At 38.1% G+C, this 16129-nt stretch overlaps 2 protein-coding genes across 2 annotated transcripts; one reads left to right on the forward strand and one right to left on the reverse strand.

Annotated features, from left to right (window-relative positions):
• Positions 1 to 6656: 6656 nt before the first annotated feature.
• On the forward strand, positions 6657 to 7868 carry LOC132955837 (interferon a3-like). The gene is made up of 5 exons (XM_061028890.1): positions 6657 to 6832; positions 6944 to 7036; positions 7200 to 7349; positions 7471 to 7551; positions 7657 to 7868. The coding sequence occupies exons 1-5, from the start codon at positions 6701 to 6703 to the stop codon at positions 7753 to 7755; spliced, it is 555 nt and encodes a 184-aa protein (XP_060884873.1). The 5' UTR covers positions 6657 to 6700; the 3' UTR covers positions 7756 to 7868.
• Positions 7869 to 8317: 449 nt separating this feature from the next.
• cd79b (CD79b molecule, immunoglobulin-associated beta) lies at positions 8318 to 12588 on the reverse strand (the record flags this gene model as incomplete). The annotated part of the gene is made up of 4 exons (XM_061029003.1): positions 8318 to 9012; positions 9960 to 10013; positions 12069 to 12187; positions 12288 to 12588. Coding segments are annotated over 4 exons (564 nt in total), but the record flags the coding sequence as incomplete, so codon positions are not given.
• Between the last annotated feature and the right edge of the window lie 3541 nt (positions 12589 to 16129).

The raw sequence follows: 16129 nt of genomic DNA on the forward strand, positions 1-16129 counted from the left end.
AGTTTTTCCCCTTCCAGTCGCCTTGAAAGCAGCATATTTACTATTGAGCGATCATTACATTTTCCATCACAAGACAGGACTGTGTGACATATCTGCAATTTCATGGTTTCACTGAGTAACCACTTTGTAGCGGAGTCATGTGAGGAGCCGAATAAAGAGGCTGTCTGCAGGGAAGTAGCTTCAGCATTCAACTTCCCCAATCAGAAAAACACCATGAGAGCAAATCAGAACTCGGAGAGCATGCCATTCAAATTCCCTGACATGATTACACCAAGATAAGATAAATACTTCTAATGCCAAGCTTCTGATTAAAAAAAAAAAAAATAGGTTTACTTATCCACAGTAGGAATGCAAGTAGCTTGAACTATGTCCCTTGTTGTATGACCCTTGAGCCTTAATTATACTACTTTTGTTGCCAGATTTTCTCATTTGCCTTTGCACTTTTCTTGAGGTATTGATTAAAGATGTCAGCGCTGAAGACGCATCTCCCAAAACAGCGAACAAATGCAGCAAAAAAAGAGTAACCTGCAAACTGTGGAAACTCTCCTAAAACTTTTAATTCATGTGTCAATAGAAAGTTATTGTGACAGTAGATGAGCTGCTGTCAGCAAGATGACAATATCTTCTGACATGGTCTAAAACCAAGGTTCTGAAAATGCCAGGTATCCTGTGGGATGACAGTGAACTCGGGAAGTGTGCTTCTAATCTTTATCTTTATATACGTGTTTTTACTGAGATTAAATGCTGACTATAGCAGACTAACTTTCTGCTCTTGTGTGTTAAAGAAAGCCTTTTAGATGTGCAATTAAAGACCACTCTTTCACAGTTCACGTTGTAAAGGAAATAGCCAGTTAGATTAAATAAAATGAAAGCTCAGTTTGTGTATTGTGTTGTGAGTTTAGAAGCCTACATTAAAAAAAACAAGCTACTGAACACTGCACACACCTGAAACATCTGTTGCTCCTGTTTTTCGACCCAACCTGACAATAAGTCACTGCATGGTCTAGCCCCCCCCCCCCCCCCCCCCCCTATCTAAGAGAACTTGTAACCCCCTACACCCCATCACGCCCACTTAGGTCTTCTGAACAGGCGCTCCTTGTAGTCCCTCGAGCTCAACGAAAACTCAGAGGTGACCGTGCCTTCTCAGTGGCTGGCCCCCACGTCTGTGGAATCAACTGCCTCCCACCATCAATTCTACAATTCCACAATTCACTTAGCAGACTCTTTTCTCCAAAGCGACGTACATCAGAGAGTAAGAACAACACAAGCAAGGATCTAGAAAAAAGGGAACAATGTCAGTAAGAGCAAACGATCAGCTTTGAGTCTGATTGGACACACAGGTGCTGACAGGAAGTGACCAGAGGCAAAGCACAACATTGACAACCATCAGACAAATCAACTCCTTAAATTCATTCAAATCAAAACTCAAAACTCACCTGGCATTTAAAACAAGTTGAAACAGACCCCATATATTGAGCTTAGGTATGTATCTGTATGTATGCATGTGCATGTAGGTATGAGTGTATGTGTTTGTGATATGTATGTATACTACATGTATACTACATGTATATATGTAGGTGCATATATATATATATATTTGTGTGTGTGTATTATGTGTATGTATATGTGTTTATATATGTATGTATGTGCATATGTATATATCTGTGTTTTTATTTCTATTTCTTGCTTTTGCAGGTGAAGCTGTTTATAAATGTGCTATACAAATAAACTTGATTTGATTTGATAAATTAAATCCCTACCACTACTCCATATCAATGCAAATCAATTCCCTTTCTGCAGATGTTGACAATACAACGGAACAAACTGTTGAACATTATGGACAATAACATGCATCCCTTACACAATGTCGTGTGTGAACAAAAGAGTGTTCTTAGTGGGACAGATTTAAAAACACTTTTTTTACCTACTGCAATTGCACTTTATAACGACTCCCCTTTAAGTAAGGACAGAAGACATTTAAACTTTTAAACTTTAGCCTGAGCTGCATATATCAAACTGTATTTTACACACTTGACTGCTTTTTTATAATAATTCTTTATTTATCTATCATACTATGCACTGGCAGAGCTACTATTTTATACTGTTATCTATGAGTAACAGCTACTTATTCACATGGACCATCCATACCACTTTTTTATCCTGGCTATGTATTGTGGGCTCATGTTTTTTGTATGGGTGGGACATGTATGTATATATGTGTTGTGTGTTTGTATGTATATATGTGTTGTGTTGTGTGTTTGTATGTATATATGTGTTGTGTGTTTGTATGTATATATGTGTTGTGTGTTTGTATGTATATATGTGTTGTGTGTTTGTATGTATATATGTGTTGTGTGTTTGTATGTATATATGTGTTGTGTGTTTGTATATATGTGTTGTGTGTTTGTATGTATATATGTGTTGTGTGTTTGTATGTATATATGTGTTGTGTTGTGTGTTTGTATGTATATATGTGTTGTGTGTTTGTATGTATATATGTGTTGTGTGTTTGTATGTATATATGTGTTGTGTGTTTGTATGTATATATGTGTTGTGTGTTTGTATGTATATATGTGTTGTGTGTTTGTATATATGTGTTGTGTTGGGTGTTTGTATGTATATATGTGTTGTGTTGTGTGTTTGTATGTATATATGTGTTGTGTGTTTGTATATATGTGTTGTGTTGGGTGTTTGTATGTATATATGTGTTGTGTGTTTGTATGTATATATGTGTTGTGTGTTTGTATGTATATATGTGTTGTGTGTTTGTATATATGTGTTGTGTTGTGTGTTTGTATGTATATATGTGTTGTGTGTTTGTATATATGTGTTGTGTTGGGTGTTTGTATGTATATATGTGTTGTGTTGTGTGTTTGTATATATGTGTTGTGTTGTGTGTTTGTATGTATGTGTTGTGTTGTGTGTTTGTATGTATATATGTGTTGTGTGTTTGTATGTATATATGTGTTGTGTGTTTGTATGTATATATGTGTTGTGTGTTTGTATATATGTGTTGTGTGTTTGTATGTATATATGTGTTGTGTTGTGTGTTTGTATGTATATATGTGTTGTGTGTTTGTATATATGTGTTGTGTTGGGTGTTTGTATGTATATATGTGTTGTGTTGTGTGTTTGTATATATGTGTTGTGTTGTGTGTTTGTATGTATGTGTTGTGTTGTGTGTTTGTATGTATGCTGGCTGCTGGAACACCTAAATTTCCCTGCTGGGATGAATAAAGTATATCTTATCTTTATCTTTATTCTTAATGTGATGACCAGGAACGAACTCAATCATAAATTAAAAAGCCAAAATGTTTAGAAAAACAAAACAAAAACACACATTTTACAATCCAAAATGCATGCACAACAAATATTTGTCAAATTACAGACAATTGTGGTTAAAGATTATACTAAAAATCATGATATCTAAGACTGGGTAGTGATGTTTAAGATGATGTTTAAGATGATGCAGATTTCCATAAAGTGTGTTGACAAGTTGAGCCGAGACAAACTGTAACATTAGCCTCTTATTTGTGCATTCAAACTCGACTAAAAGAGCAAAACATCGCTATTTAACACGAAGTAGAGTAACACAAGCGATGTAAAGCGTTGTTAAAACATGACATTCACGCTAAAGTAGTGAAACATGATCTGCACAGGCTGTGAGGGTTAACTAGCTCTATTAGCTTCACCGCTAGCCACTTAGCTTCCTTACCGAAAGTGGAAGATCCCCCCCGCCTCAAAACACGGGCATTCTCCGTATATTACAGTAACCATGGTAACTGTACGTTTAGCGGAGGTGAACCCATACAGTCGCTCTCCATTTCTGCTCGCATATACATCCAAAAAAAACGTACAAAAAAATAAGCGTTTAGTACACAATGTATTCCTCGAGAGGTGAGACGCTCTCTCCTGTGTCACCAGTGCCCCAGCAGCTGAGAACAGATGCATCATGGGAAATTGACTGAGCGGTGTTGCTTTCAATGGATTTCAGAAAAACAGAACAACGGCGGTTACCATCAGAGAGACGTTAAAAACTGAAATAAATGGACTTGAAATATTTTCTACATGCTGTTTTTTTCCCCACATGTATACCTGCTTACATTGTGACTGCTTTGTTAATAAGGCAAAGTCCACATAAGCCTGTACCACTTCAAATTCAACAACGATCTTCCCCCAAAAAAAACGCAATTAATTTGTGTTTTTCTGTTTGATTTACTTAGGAAATACCCGGTGGCTTGAATCATGAAATTAATCAATTAACAGTAACAAACATTATGCTTTATACCGTGAGTGTCACACACACACACTGCCGGAATTAAAGCGAAATTGAAGCTGCAGTTAAGGTTGTCTCTGTAGTTTACGAGTAAAACTCAAACGTCACGCAGCTTTCAAGGCGTGCTGATGTTGATGTTCCCTTCGCTGCTGACACGTGAGAACTTCGTGTTCCCTGTCCCGTCTGACTGACAACACAGTTCAAATAACTTTGAATATCACACTGCACCTTTTGTTGACAGTGCACTAACTCCACCCCGTCAGTCGGACACTTTAATAGTTAAAATAACTCGTATCACTTGTGTTTGAAAAGCAATAAGCATAAAGATAGCCTATAAATTAATATTCCTACTCAAAAAGTGACATAAAGCTTTAATGCGATTAAAGTAATTGTGTGTTTTTTGGAATAGGAGATCAATCAATTAGGCTATTATCAAAGTGTAACCGGATTAAATATTGATATGGCTCATGAATAGTGCCTGAAGGATGAGGACTAAAAGAGGCATTACATCCTTTGTACCGCGCAGTATTCAGCTGCTTAATAAGAGCTGATTATACAGGACGAACTTGGCACTCTGCACTTTATTTAACTTGCTGAAATCCCTCATTGAATCATGTGATGCTTTAGTGTGTTCTTATGTGTTCTGTCCTGTAAATGTTTGTTTGTATTGTGTTTTTTATGCTCTCTGTGCAAGGCAAATTCCCCTAGGGGCAATAAAGGTTTCATTCATTCAATATGGCTAGCACTTAATAAACAAGGGGTGACTCTATCTTAAATGTTGAAGCCTTAATAATTATCCTAACTGTTAGCCGGCTATCATCATGCAAAAAATCATGCATTAAAATAGATTTTTAAAAAAGCCTCAATTTTCTCGTGACCTGATCCCTTCTTACATCTTGCCTCTTGTAGGAGCCTACTTTAAAACACACGAGATAACATCCAAGTGTTTAATGTATCTCTATTTCTTTCCTTACATTTCTCTCAAATATTCGTTTATAATTAATTGTTTATTTTCTACGTTATTAATGTAGGCATATCTGTTCTTGTGCCTTTGCCACAACGTGATTTCCTCCACTTGGGTTCTTAATAAAATCTTATCTAACGACCTATATTTCCAAATGATCAGAAATTCCTGGCAATGCCAATGATGTTTCAAATGATATTACTACAATAATAAAGTAAACAAATGTTTGAGGTCTTGTTGAAAGAAAAAAACGTTTGCTTCTATTTTATATTTTTATTACCATCCTGCAAATCATGAAAAATGGAAAATGAAATGTTATAATTCTATAATTTATTATGAATGTAATTATGACGGCACCGAGAGACTTTCCCCTCCAATCAAGCTTATCTTTCTTTCTCCTCTTTACAACCTGTCCTGTACGAAAGGTTACTGCAGTGGTTATTCCTCAGAAACGTCATGTCGTCACGATCTTCACAATGTGAAAACGTCACTGTCACGTAACGCAGGCCGCAATTTCTGTTTGGGGAAGCACATTCCTCGTTTAGTATGTTTGGTATGCGGACTCACGGCAGTTATTTCTGCAGTATTACATTATCAAATATGTAAAGGCTATGTCCAGTGGGTTATTAAACCAAATAATAAAAATGACAAACAAATAGAAAAATATATTTTTAAAATCATAATTTATAGTTTTTTTTCGCCTGCACACATATAATTTAAACAAAATGTAAAAAAAATAATAATAATATAAAAAACTGCAGAAATATGTAATAAACAAAAACACAATGAATATAGAAATAAACGGGGAAAATGACCTGCAGAGGCAGATTTGAGTTCTGAAATGTAAATTGTTTTTCTTTTAATTAAAAAAAAAAATCGTGAAAATGTTATATTAAAGTTGCCTGATTTGATTTTTTTGTGTGATAAAGAACAGTTATTTGGGTTTATCTCGATATCTTAGTTATTTTAATTATGTAAATGTTGTGCTATGGTATGATTTTTTTTGTGTACAACCTTAAACCTCGAAAAAGTCGGGCGCTTTTCGGATTGTGTATACAATATTAATAAAGGAATTAATTTATCATGAGGATATTAGTTGCATCATATTTTATTCGTAAGTTGGCCTGAAAAACATTGCAACATGTAGATGTAGAATACACATTCCTATTTTTTTCTTAACTACAGGAATCTGTTTCATGGAGAATGTATCGATCGTGTTTATGCTTTTATCGTGGGAAAAATATGTTTCGTCAGGAGACTATTTGAAATACGAAATGTGCGACAATACACCTGTGAAAAGCCGCAGTCCGCGTTTGCTTGCCACAGGTTAAGCGGAAAACGAAAATCTTCGCCCTGCTCCACTATAAATGAAGCTGTGCAGGTATGCTCTGACAGAACAACAGGAGACTTCCCAATCTGATTCAGACAGAGACAAAAGAAAACTTTGAGACTCTTTCAAAATGCTCGGCAGGATTTTGTGTGTGTGTGTGTTCCTCGGTGTGTTCAGTGCAGGCTCCCCGCTGAGCTGCAAATGGATGGATCATAAATTCAGACAGTTCAGTAAAACCTCTTTGGATCTACTGGACACCATGGTGAGTGACCTTCACAGGATGCTGTTTAGAAAGATCTCCACTGAATGACTTTATACTGAGTGTTTGATTCATTATGTAATGTGTGTGTGTTTATGTGTGTGTGTGTTTCAGGCTCATAACTCCACCAACAGCACTGAGGATGCTGAAGTGAAGCACACTGTGAGCTTCCCTCATGAGCTGTACAGCCAGGCGGCCAAAGCAGCTGTAAGTCACATACTAATGTTAACTTTACATTTCAAATATATCAAGATGAACACTGGTTTTTTTCTCCTCATATTTTTATTCTGATGTTGTGTCAAAAAGTGACACAAATGTTACCCATACTTCTTCTCTCTTTATCTCCTGATGGTTCTTCTTCTTGTTGCAGGCGGAGGATAAACTCAGTTTCACAGTCCAGGTTCTGAATGAGATGGAGACCCTGCTCAATAAGAATCACAGCTCTGCATCATGGGAGGAGAAAACTGTGGACAACTTTCTGGGCGTTGTGAGCCGGCAGGCTGACGGCCTTCACTCCTGTGTGAGTATATACAAAAGAACTTTGAGATATTTCTGTGACACTGAATCTCTCTGATGAAAAGGTCACGTTAACAGATCCACGTTCACTCTCTGATCAAGATTTTATTCCTTTATTTCTTTAGATCCGGAGCCACGGCCACAAGAAGCACAGCAAGAAGCTGCACATGAGTTTCAAGAGACTGTCACATGTCCTCGAGCAAATGGTAAATCTATCTATCTATCTATCTATCTATCTATCTATCTATCTATCTATCTATCTATCTATCTATCTATCGATGGTGTATATTGATGGTGGTCTTGTGTTTTAGGGTGACAGTGCTGAAGCCTGGGAGCTGATCAGGAAGGAAATCAAAAATCATCTGATGAGAGTCGACCTTCTGATTTCATCTCTGCTCACCGCCAACTAAATGATCTCATCTGTCCCATTAATACATCTATTTATTTATTTATTGCCTATTTATGTATTTGGCTGTTTTATACTCGTGTATTCATTGTTTTATGATATTGTGAAACAGTAAATATTTTTTTTATATTTTAAAAACCAACCTAAATGAAGGATTTACTCCTGTAGCTCTCCTACTCCAGCCTTTCAAATATATTTATTTATTTATTCTTATTTATTGCTCCTCTTGAATGCATGAATATGTTGTTCATCAACTTGTTTATTTATATTTATCTTGACCTGTATGACTGACTGCAAAACTCAATAAAAAAATATTTTCTTGAGAAAACAGATGTTTTCATTGTTTTTATTCGTTTTACATTACAAATGGCATTGAGCTCCAACTAAGGGTTATTTGCATTGTATATTAACCGCCAGTTATTTACAATACATACACAATTTTGGGGTTGTATATAATGTTTAAAAATCCATAAAAATGTTCCCAGAGCCAGAAGAGACTTCATCAAATTGCTTATTCATCTTTACAACAATCAAAAGTCCCACTCTCTTTACATGACAGATAAAACAGCAACAGATTTGTTGTTGTTTTGATATAAATATTTAAACCATTAATTGATGATCAAAATACTTGGGAATAATTGTTGTTTGATTGCTCAGTCTTCTAATCTTTGCAACTTTACAAGCGATTATCAAACAAGAGCAGACAGTATGGCTTTGTTCAGGCTATGATGCATACATATGAACAGTTTCCTTTAAAAAAAAAAAAAAAGTGTCAATTTCTTCAATCAGTGATTGAAAAGGAAGAAAGTGTCTTTTAGCACCAACACTACAGCTGTAAAGTCATCAGTTGCGTCTTATTGTGAAAGGGTTCGTTTACACTTCCTTGAACTTTAAATCAAATGTCAGAAAGTGAATCCAGAATAACACAAGCATTGCATAAAATCCTCATAACATGCTGTAAAGCAAGCATCAAACAAGCACGCTGTTGCACATTACCAAAAAAAGAAAAAAATACTTTCACAGGCAACAAATAAGAAATTTCCACACCTGACTCCAGCTGCTAAGGACTCGTGCTTTCATGTACCTATGACTTTTATAATCAAGAACCTGTAAAAAAAAAAGTAAGTTGTTGTGCGGTTGTAGAGGTTGGGAGGTGACGTGTAGTTTAGTCTCACTCCCACGGGGCCTCGGCTCCATCAACCTGCGCGTACACGGAGAGTTCCTCATACAGGCCCCCTCCACATGTCTCGATCGCCAAACCCTGAGACACAGCAAAGTCAGCTTAACTCAGAGACACAGAAGTTCAGTTTTAGTCAGTTCACATGTCCCATCTGTGCGAATTTACAGTCTGGTTTGCATGCCTCTATGTTTGGGTACCGTTCAGCTTCACTTTGCAAAGTCAATGAATCAGACAAGACTCAGAGATAAGGATGAGCAGCTGCTGGATGTCACACTAGAGTGATTGACGTTTAAATATATTTGTTATCTACTTATACACGTTTCTCCCCGTACTTAAAAAAAACATTAAAATAAGTTGAACATGAAATCAACCTTTTGGCTTCAACCTACACGTCCTTTTTAAAATGTCAAGTTTAACAGTATTTTGTTTTCAGGCATTTTCTCTCTCTAAAAAAGTTCATGTATTTCTTAAAAGAAGGGGAAACGTGTATTCATCAATTGCAAACATCAATTACAAATCTGCCAAATGGCTACAAGCTGAGCTCTGCTCCTGGGCAGATATAGGCCTGCTGGTGTGAACACTTTGGCAGGATGCTTAGGACCTATGAACTTAATTTCTATTCTTTGATCTTAATAAAGTTGTACGAAGCCAAATGAATCATATTTGATAAGGAAATATATGAGACCTCTGCATCCTCAGTTGGCTGATTTAAAAATAAATCTGATGAGTATACAAAGAGATTAGTACATGCAGTGCACAAATATTTAACCTGGGGAGAGAAAGCATGCCCCATAGGACTGTAGGCTACTTCCCCCACATCTTTTTCATACATGATTTAAATCTTCAGTGCTGCCTGACAGAAGATAAGGTTGTGGTTTTTGAGTCACTGGAGCTAGCTGACTGAGTTTGCGTGTATTTAATATAAACGTGTAATCAAGAAAGCTACCAGTAAATGGCCACCTATTACGCAAATAGGCTAAATGACACTTTGATAAACATTGCTGTGAAATAGAAAAATCACCACAAACCTCATAGATGTGATCTATTTCAGGCTCCTCGTATATGCTGTCCGTCTTTTCAAACTGAAAAAAAAAAAAAAAAAAAAGAAAGCAAAACTGAAATGTGATTTTTTTTTGTAGGCTTGACAATTTTTCCTCGCATTTTTGGAAATAAATAATTGAGTTCCGGTAGGGCTGTGAAATTAATCAATGTTTCAAATTACTATAACGATTGTTTTGCTAAAAATCACAGAAAAAAAAATATATATAATAATTATTAAAATTGTCTGAGGAGTTAAAGGACGGAAGTTGCCACTTTATCGTCTTGGCTGTCGGAACTGTTGCTAGGAAACCGCGCTAAAGGTAGCGCCATGGCGACCGGGACTTCTGGTGGCAACAACAGATTTTTAAGAACCCAAAACATCCTAAATGGGTAAGGTTTTACTTTCAGCTCGAGCTACATTTAATTAAATGAACGCCGAAACCACTTAAAACCCTTAACTCATAATAACCGGAATTACCTCCCACTACAGGTGATATGGCCAGGTGTAAGTCCTCCATTTGTTAGATACAAACCTTTGAAAATGAGGCACTAGTATCGGTTCAGCTTCTATTCTCTCTCAGGGTTTTATTTTAATAATGCAATCATTGATAAAAATCCTCTGCCTCTTAACACAATTACATTACGACTTTGTAATATATCTAGGCCTAGTACTACAGTACTACCTACCTACCTACATACCTACCTACCTACCTACCTACCTACCTACATACCTACCTACCTACCTACCTACCTACATACCTACCTACCTACCTACCTACATACCTACCTACCTACCTACCTACCTACCTACCTACCTACATACCTACCTACCTTCCTACCTTCCTACCTACCTTCCTACCTACCTACCTACATACCTACCTACCTACGTTCCTACCTACCTTCCTACATACCTACCTACCTACCTTCCTACCTACCTACCTACCTACCTACATACCTACCTACCTTCCTACCTACCTACATACCTACATACCTACCTACCTTCCTACCTACCTATCTACCTTCCTACATACCTACCTACCTACCTTCCTACCTACCTACCTACCTACCTACCTTCCTACCTTCCTACCTACCTTCCTACCTACATACCTACCTACCTACATACCTACCTACCTTCCTACCTACATACCTACCTACCTACCTTCCTACCTACCTTCCTACCTACCTACATACCTACATACCTACCTACCTACCTACCTACCTACCTACCTTCCTACCTACCTACCTACCTACCTACCTACATACCTACCTATCTACCTTCCTACCTTCCTACCTACCTACCTACATACCTACCTACCTACATACCTACCTACCTACCTACCTACCTACATACCTACATACCTACCTACATACCTACCTACCTACCTACCTACCTACATACCTACCTACCTACCTACCTACCTACATACCTACCTACCTTCCTACCTACCTACCTACATACCTACCTACCTACCTACCTACCTACCTACCTACCTACCTACCTACCTACATACCTACCTATCTACCTTCCTACCTACCTACCTACCTACCTACCTACCTACATACCTACCTACCTTCCTACCTACCTACCTACATACCTACCTACCTACCTACCTACCTACCTACCTACCTACCTACATACCTACCTACCTACATACCTACCTACCTTTTATCTTGACAATGAATATTATTATTGTGACCGGGTCCCCTAGTTTTATTTACATATTATTCTAAGCAATTGTTCTCCAACCAACCCAGAAAAGTTTGGTGTGGCCAAGAGTTTATTTTTTCTATTATTCTATTGTCTATTATTTTTTCATCTAGTCAATGAATTGTTTGGTCTATAACACATTCAAAGGCATGTTTAAAAAAAAGTAGCAATCTTTCCAAAGGTTTTTGTGACGGATAAACACACTGCAGAAGAAGAAATCACAGAATGTGAGTCACTTAAAAAAAAAAAAAAAAAAGAAGAAAATTACAATAAAAAAAGGATTGATTGATTAATTAACCAAATAAGTTGGTGATAAGGGTCCAGGTGATGTGCTCGTAAAGTAATTTACAAACTTGTTCAGCACTAATCTAGTCAACTTTCTCCTCACCAGGTCTCGTTTGCGTAGCAGCAGAGCAGCGATACACACGGCCAGCAGGAGGCCCTGGAAGATCATGAGGCCATCCTTTATCCTGGTCCTGTACAGAATCTGTGTTACAGTAATGTTTCCTGAGAGAGCAAATCAAGTAAGTTAGCGCGTGTGTTTTTTGTTCAAATATGTAGAAACCTTGACAATTAACAGAATAAAACATATGAACTTGCCACTTACTGGCAACTTTAACCCCAGTCCCTGGTCCCAACGTATCGTCTGCTTTGCAGAAGTACACTCCGCTGTCCACTGTGTGCAGATTTCCGATGTGGAGAGTATTCTCGACCATCTGAATATTCTTCCTTTGTCCTGGCAGTTGCTCTCTGACGCTTGCATTGTGCTGAGCAGCCCAGTACCACTGGTACTTGACTGACTCCTTGGGCAGACAGTAAATACTCACAGTGCTGCCCGTTTTCACACCATAATACCGGGGCCACTGGGTGAGCTGCAGTGCATGGGCCACTGAGCAGAAAAGATAAGGTTAGGTGAATGACATTGTGACACAGCCACAGCAGCAGCAATTACAATTTTTACGACTTGAAGTAGAGATGCTCGTGAAGAAAGTTGAGGTTACACATCGCGGTCATGGTATTACAGATGATGTAAATTCAGAGTTCAACAAGCTGTCAAACTATCCGTTTTTTCCCTAGCATCCGGGCACAGGCCTTTGTCCTCTTGTCAGTCCTACAGAATCAAATTCAATGAGTCCCTCTGGTGCTCTTCAGTGCGGGGGATCCAACTTAGAAGCTATTGACGAGGTCTGAGGCACTCAGAGGGGTTTATGCATAAAAAGCCTTTAATTCATCAGGGCTACATATTCATAAAAACATGGCAACATGTTTCAGCCATACAGGTATTCATCAAGGCCAATGATAGAAGTAATGTATTTAGTTATAGCTGCAACCATCAATCAAAGTATTTTACATGTATTTAGTCAACTATTTTGGTAATCTGTTTGAGAACCTCCATAAAAGTTATCCGGAAACAAATATGACTGACAATCAACACATCTGGGGACGTCGTTTTGGGCTAAGGGAGGCTCTGAGGGACAAAACAGCTAATCAGTTAATGGAGAAAATAGACTACAAGTCTTAAATGCATAAGCCTGACCGTCAGCTGACATCATGGGATCACGATGTCATGGTCAAGTGTTACTGTATGAGCAGTTTATTAAAATAAACACCAGCGATGTATATTTAAGCATCATAAAAACACTTCAGTCTTTGTCTCAGAAGAAAACTTCCTCTTTCCCCCAGATGGCCAGGAAGTTAAGGTTGAGTCAAAAATAACATGCAAAACACTCGTATGCAGTAGAGCTGCAGTTTAACAGACATCACATTTACAATGAAATGACTGCTTTAAGAGTGATAGCAGCAGTAAGCTGCTTGTAAAAAGTCAAGTAAACGACTTCTTTCTGACATAAAATATGGTACTCAGCTGTACTTTCTGCAAATATTTTCATTTTTCAGTCTCAAATTAAAAAGATCATCGCACAAGCGTTCGTATTTACCTGAGTTACTGATCAAAGCAAGCCCGCAGTATCCAGCCAGCAACAACAGCCAGAACATGATGACGTGCAAAAAATATCAAGCTCTTAAGTGCTGATATCCAAACGTGAGCGTGAATCTCTCTGCAGTCATCAAGTTGTCGTGAACAAAGGGAAGGAGAGTCTGCACCGGTGGGTCTTCTGTCTGTCACACATCATCTCAGGCAAATCAGGGGGCGAGAACAAACGTCACTGTGAACAGCCCACAGGTTGAACACTTGAGACATGATCAGTTTTAATAACACATGTTCCTTATTTAGTGAAAAACAACAACTAAGACATGAACAGCAAACATTTCTGCGATACAAAACCAGGTAGAGATCTCAGTATTGTTTGAATGTGGCAATACTCCTGTCAATGCAGTTTTTGTATCAATTCCACAACAATACTGTTTGTTTTTTTGTGATTTACTTTTGTTTCTTATAAGAACAGCCTAAGCCCCGTGTCCACCTAGTGTTTTTTCCCCGGGCAGAATTGGCTGACTGTGCAGTCGGGAGCGCTTGCTTCTTTATGACAACAATCTGTTGACAATGGCAGCTGGATGACCGACACTGCTACGTTGCTTTTTTTACTGCATGATTTATATTCGAGATCGTTTCTTTGCCCGACCAGATAACCGAGCAAAGAGGATGTGCGTACAGGACATGGTCTGTAGGCGGCTAAATTACAGGGAATATCACACATTTTGAAAAGAGCGACAGTGACGTCAACAGCGCGTTTCTGAAAAGTTGAACATTTATCAACTTGAGCGCTGCGCCCAGAGAAAAAGCGCAGCGCCCAGCGTCTCTTTTTTTCCGAGCGCTCTGCCTTTTTTATGCGGCCGTTTTGAGCGCTCAAGTGAGGTAAGAAACCCAAGGAGGGCTAATAATGGACAAAGTTTTGATCCTTAAACAGAATAAATATAGAGGAAAAATGGAAATAAATACAGAGACAAAATGGAAGAAAAATAAACACAATTAAAAAATAACAAAAAGGGGAGTGACTAAAACTGTTTAAAGTTATAGTGCAGTTGACTAGAATCTAATTTGTAATCAATTTGTCTATTTCATTTCTATTAAATATACATGGGGAGGGTGAGCTGCCTGGAGGATGTAGGTGGCCGTTCCAAAGTGAAACACCGCTGCGTTTACAAGAATACTTAACAAGTCACCTCCGACTCAAGCAAGCTGTAACTTACTTCTTTTTTCATGTTTTAGACGAAATATTGGGGGGAAGAATCAGCCCATATAAAGATAATTTAAAATGATGAGCTGTGACACTCTTTATTTTTTGCCTGCAGTTGATAAACTAACAGCCGAAACTGAAGGCATCAAACCTCGCCCACTCGAAGAGCCCTTCTCCAGTCGAGCCCACATCCTTGTTAGATAAGCTCAGTGAGCACTCAGCAAGGCAAGCATGCAACCACAGAAATATGCAAATAATCTCCACCCCACCTCTTAATTCTTGTAAGAGACAATGCTTATTGTTATCGATGTGTGACCTTAAAGGTAGTGGCTGGTTCTTTAGATCTAAAATTAATTGTATGGTGCAGGTGTGATCTTTTATATCTAGAGGCAAGTTTTTTAGTACTGTAGAGAAAATTAAGGACGATTAAAGAGAAGCTTTTGTTATACAACTTGCAACAAAATGCCTAAAACAAAGAGCTGTGAAAGGATAAGAAAGGATAAGAATTCAATATTTTTGGTACTGTCAGCTAATCCAATGAAAAGATTAATAAGAACCTACTGGGTATTACCTTTTACCTTTTTTAACTTCTTCTCCCCACCATGCAGCTCAGTTTTTGCGAGTCCGTTTACAGGGGGGCCGCCAACCAGCGTTCATCACCTTTATGTTGATAATATTAGTTACCATTATCAGCATTTGAAGGGAGCCCTTCATCCTTCTCTTGCTACAGGAATAATGCTTGCGCTTAGCAGCACCATGAGAGATGTTGCTGTCAGATGGGGCCCTCTCAGTCTCAGGGAGGTTTCCTACTGTCATTGCAAAATTTGCACATTTTGAGCCACTGCTGTGGTTTAAAGTTTGCCAGCCCTAGGGAGCCCCTTACTGGTCTGGGGCCCCAAGCAGTTGCCTGCCTTGCCTGTTGACAAGCAGCGCCTCGGCCTTTATCTGAGGAAGTTGCTTTACAAATTTTAACTTCCTTACAGTTCACCACACAGCCACCAGAGGGCGTCAGTGAACCATTGCAGATTCACAGTATAGCACAACATAAACTCAGTGACTCCTTACAAGACGTATTTTAATTCTTGCAGTATACTTTACAATTTTTACAATAGCAAAATCATATAAATGTACAATACAGAAGAAAAGAAAAGAAATGTATATACAGGCAACACTGACATTGCATGTACCAGTCAAGCTCGCCCTCTATTAGAAATGTAAACAAATGGAGGACACTGTTTTTTTTTTAATCTCACCGTAGCATCAGAGGACACGTGTCAAACTCGTATATGATTGCTGCAGGTCACATTACTTG

This window comes from Labrus mixtus, chromosome 21, assembly GCF_963584025.1.
Source record: "Labrus mixtus chromosome 21, fLabMix1.1, whole genome shotgun sequence".
NCBI classification, from domain to species: domain Eukaryota; kingdom Metazoa; phylum Chordata; class Actinopteri; order Labriformes; family Labridae; genus Labrus; species Labrus mixtus.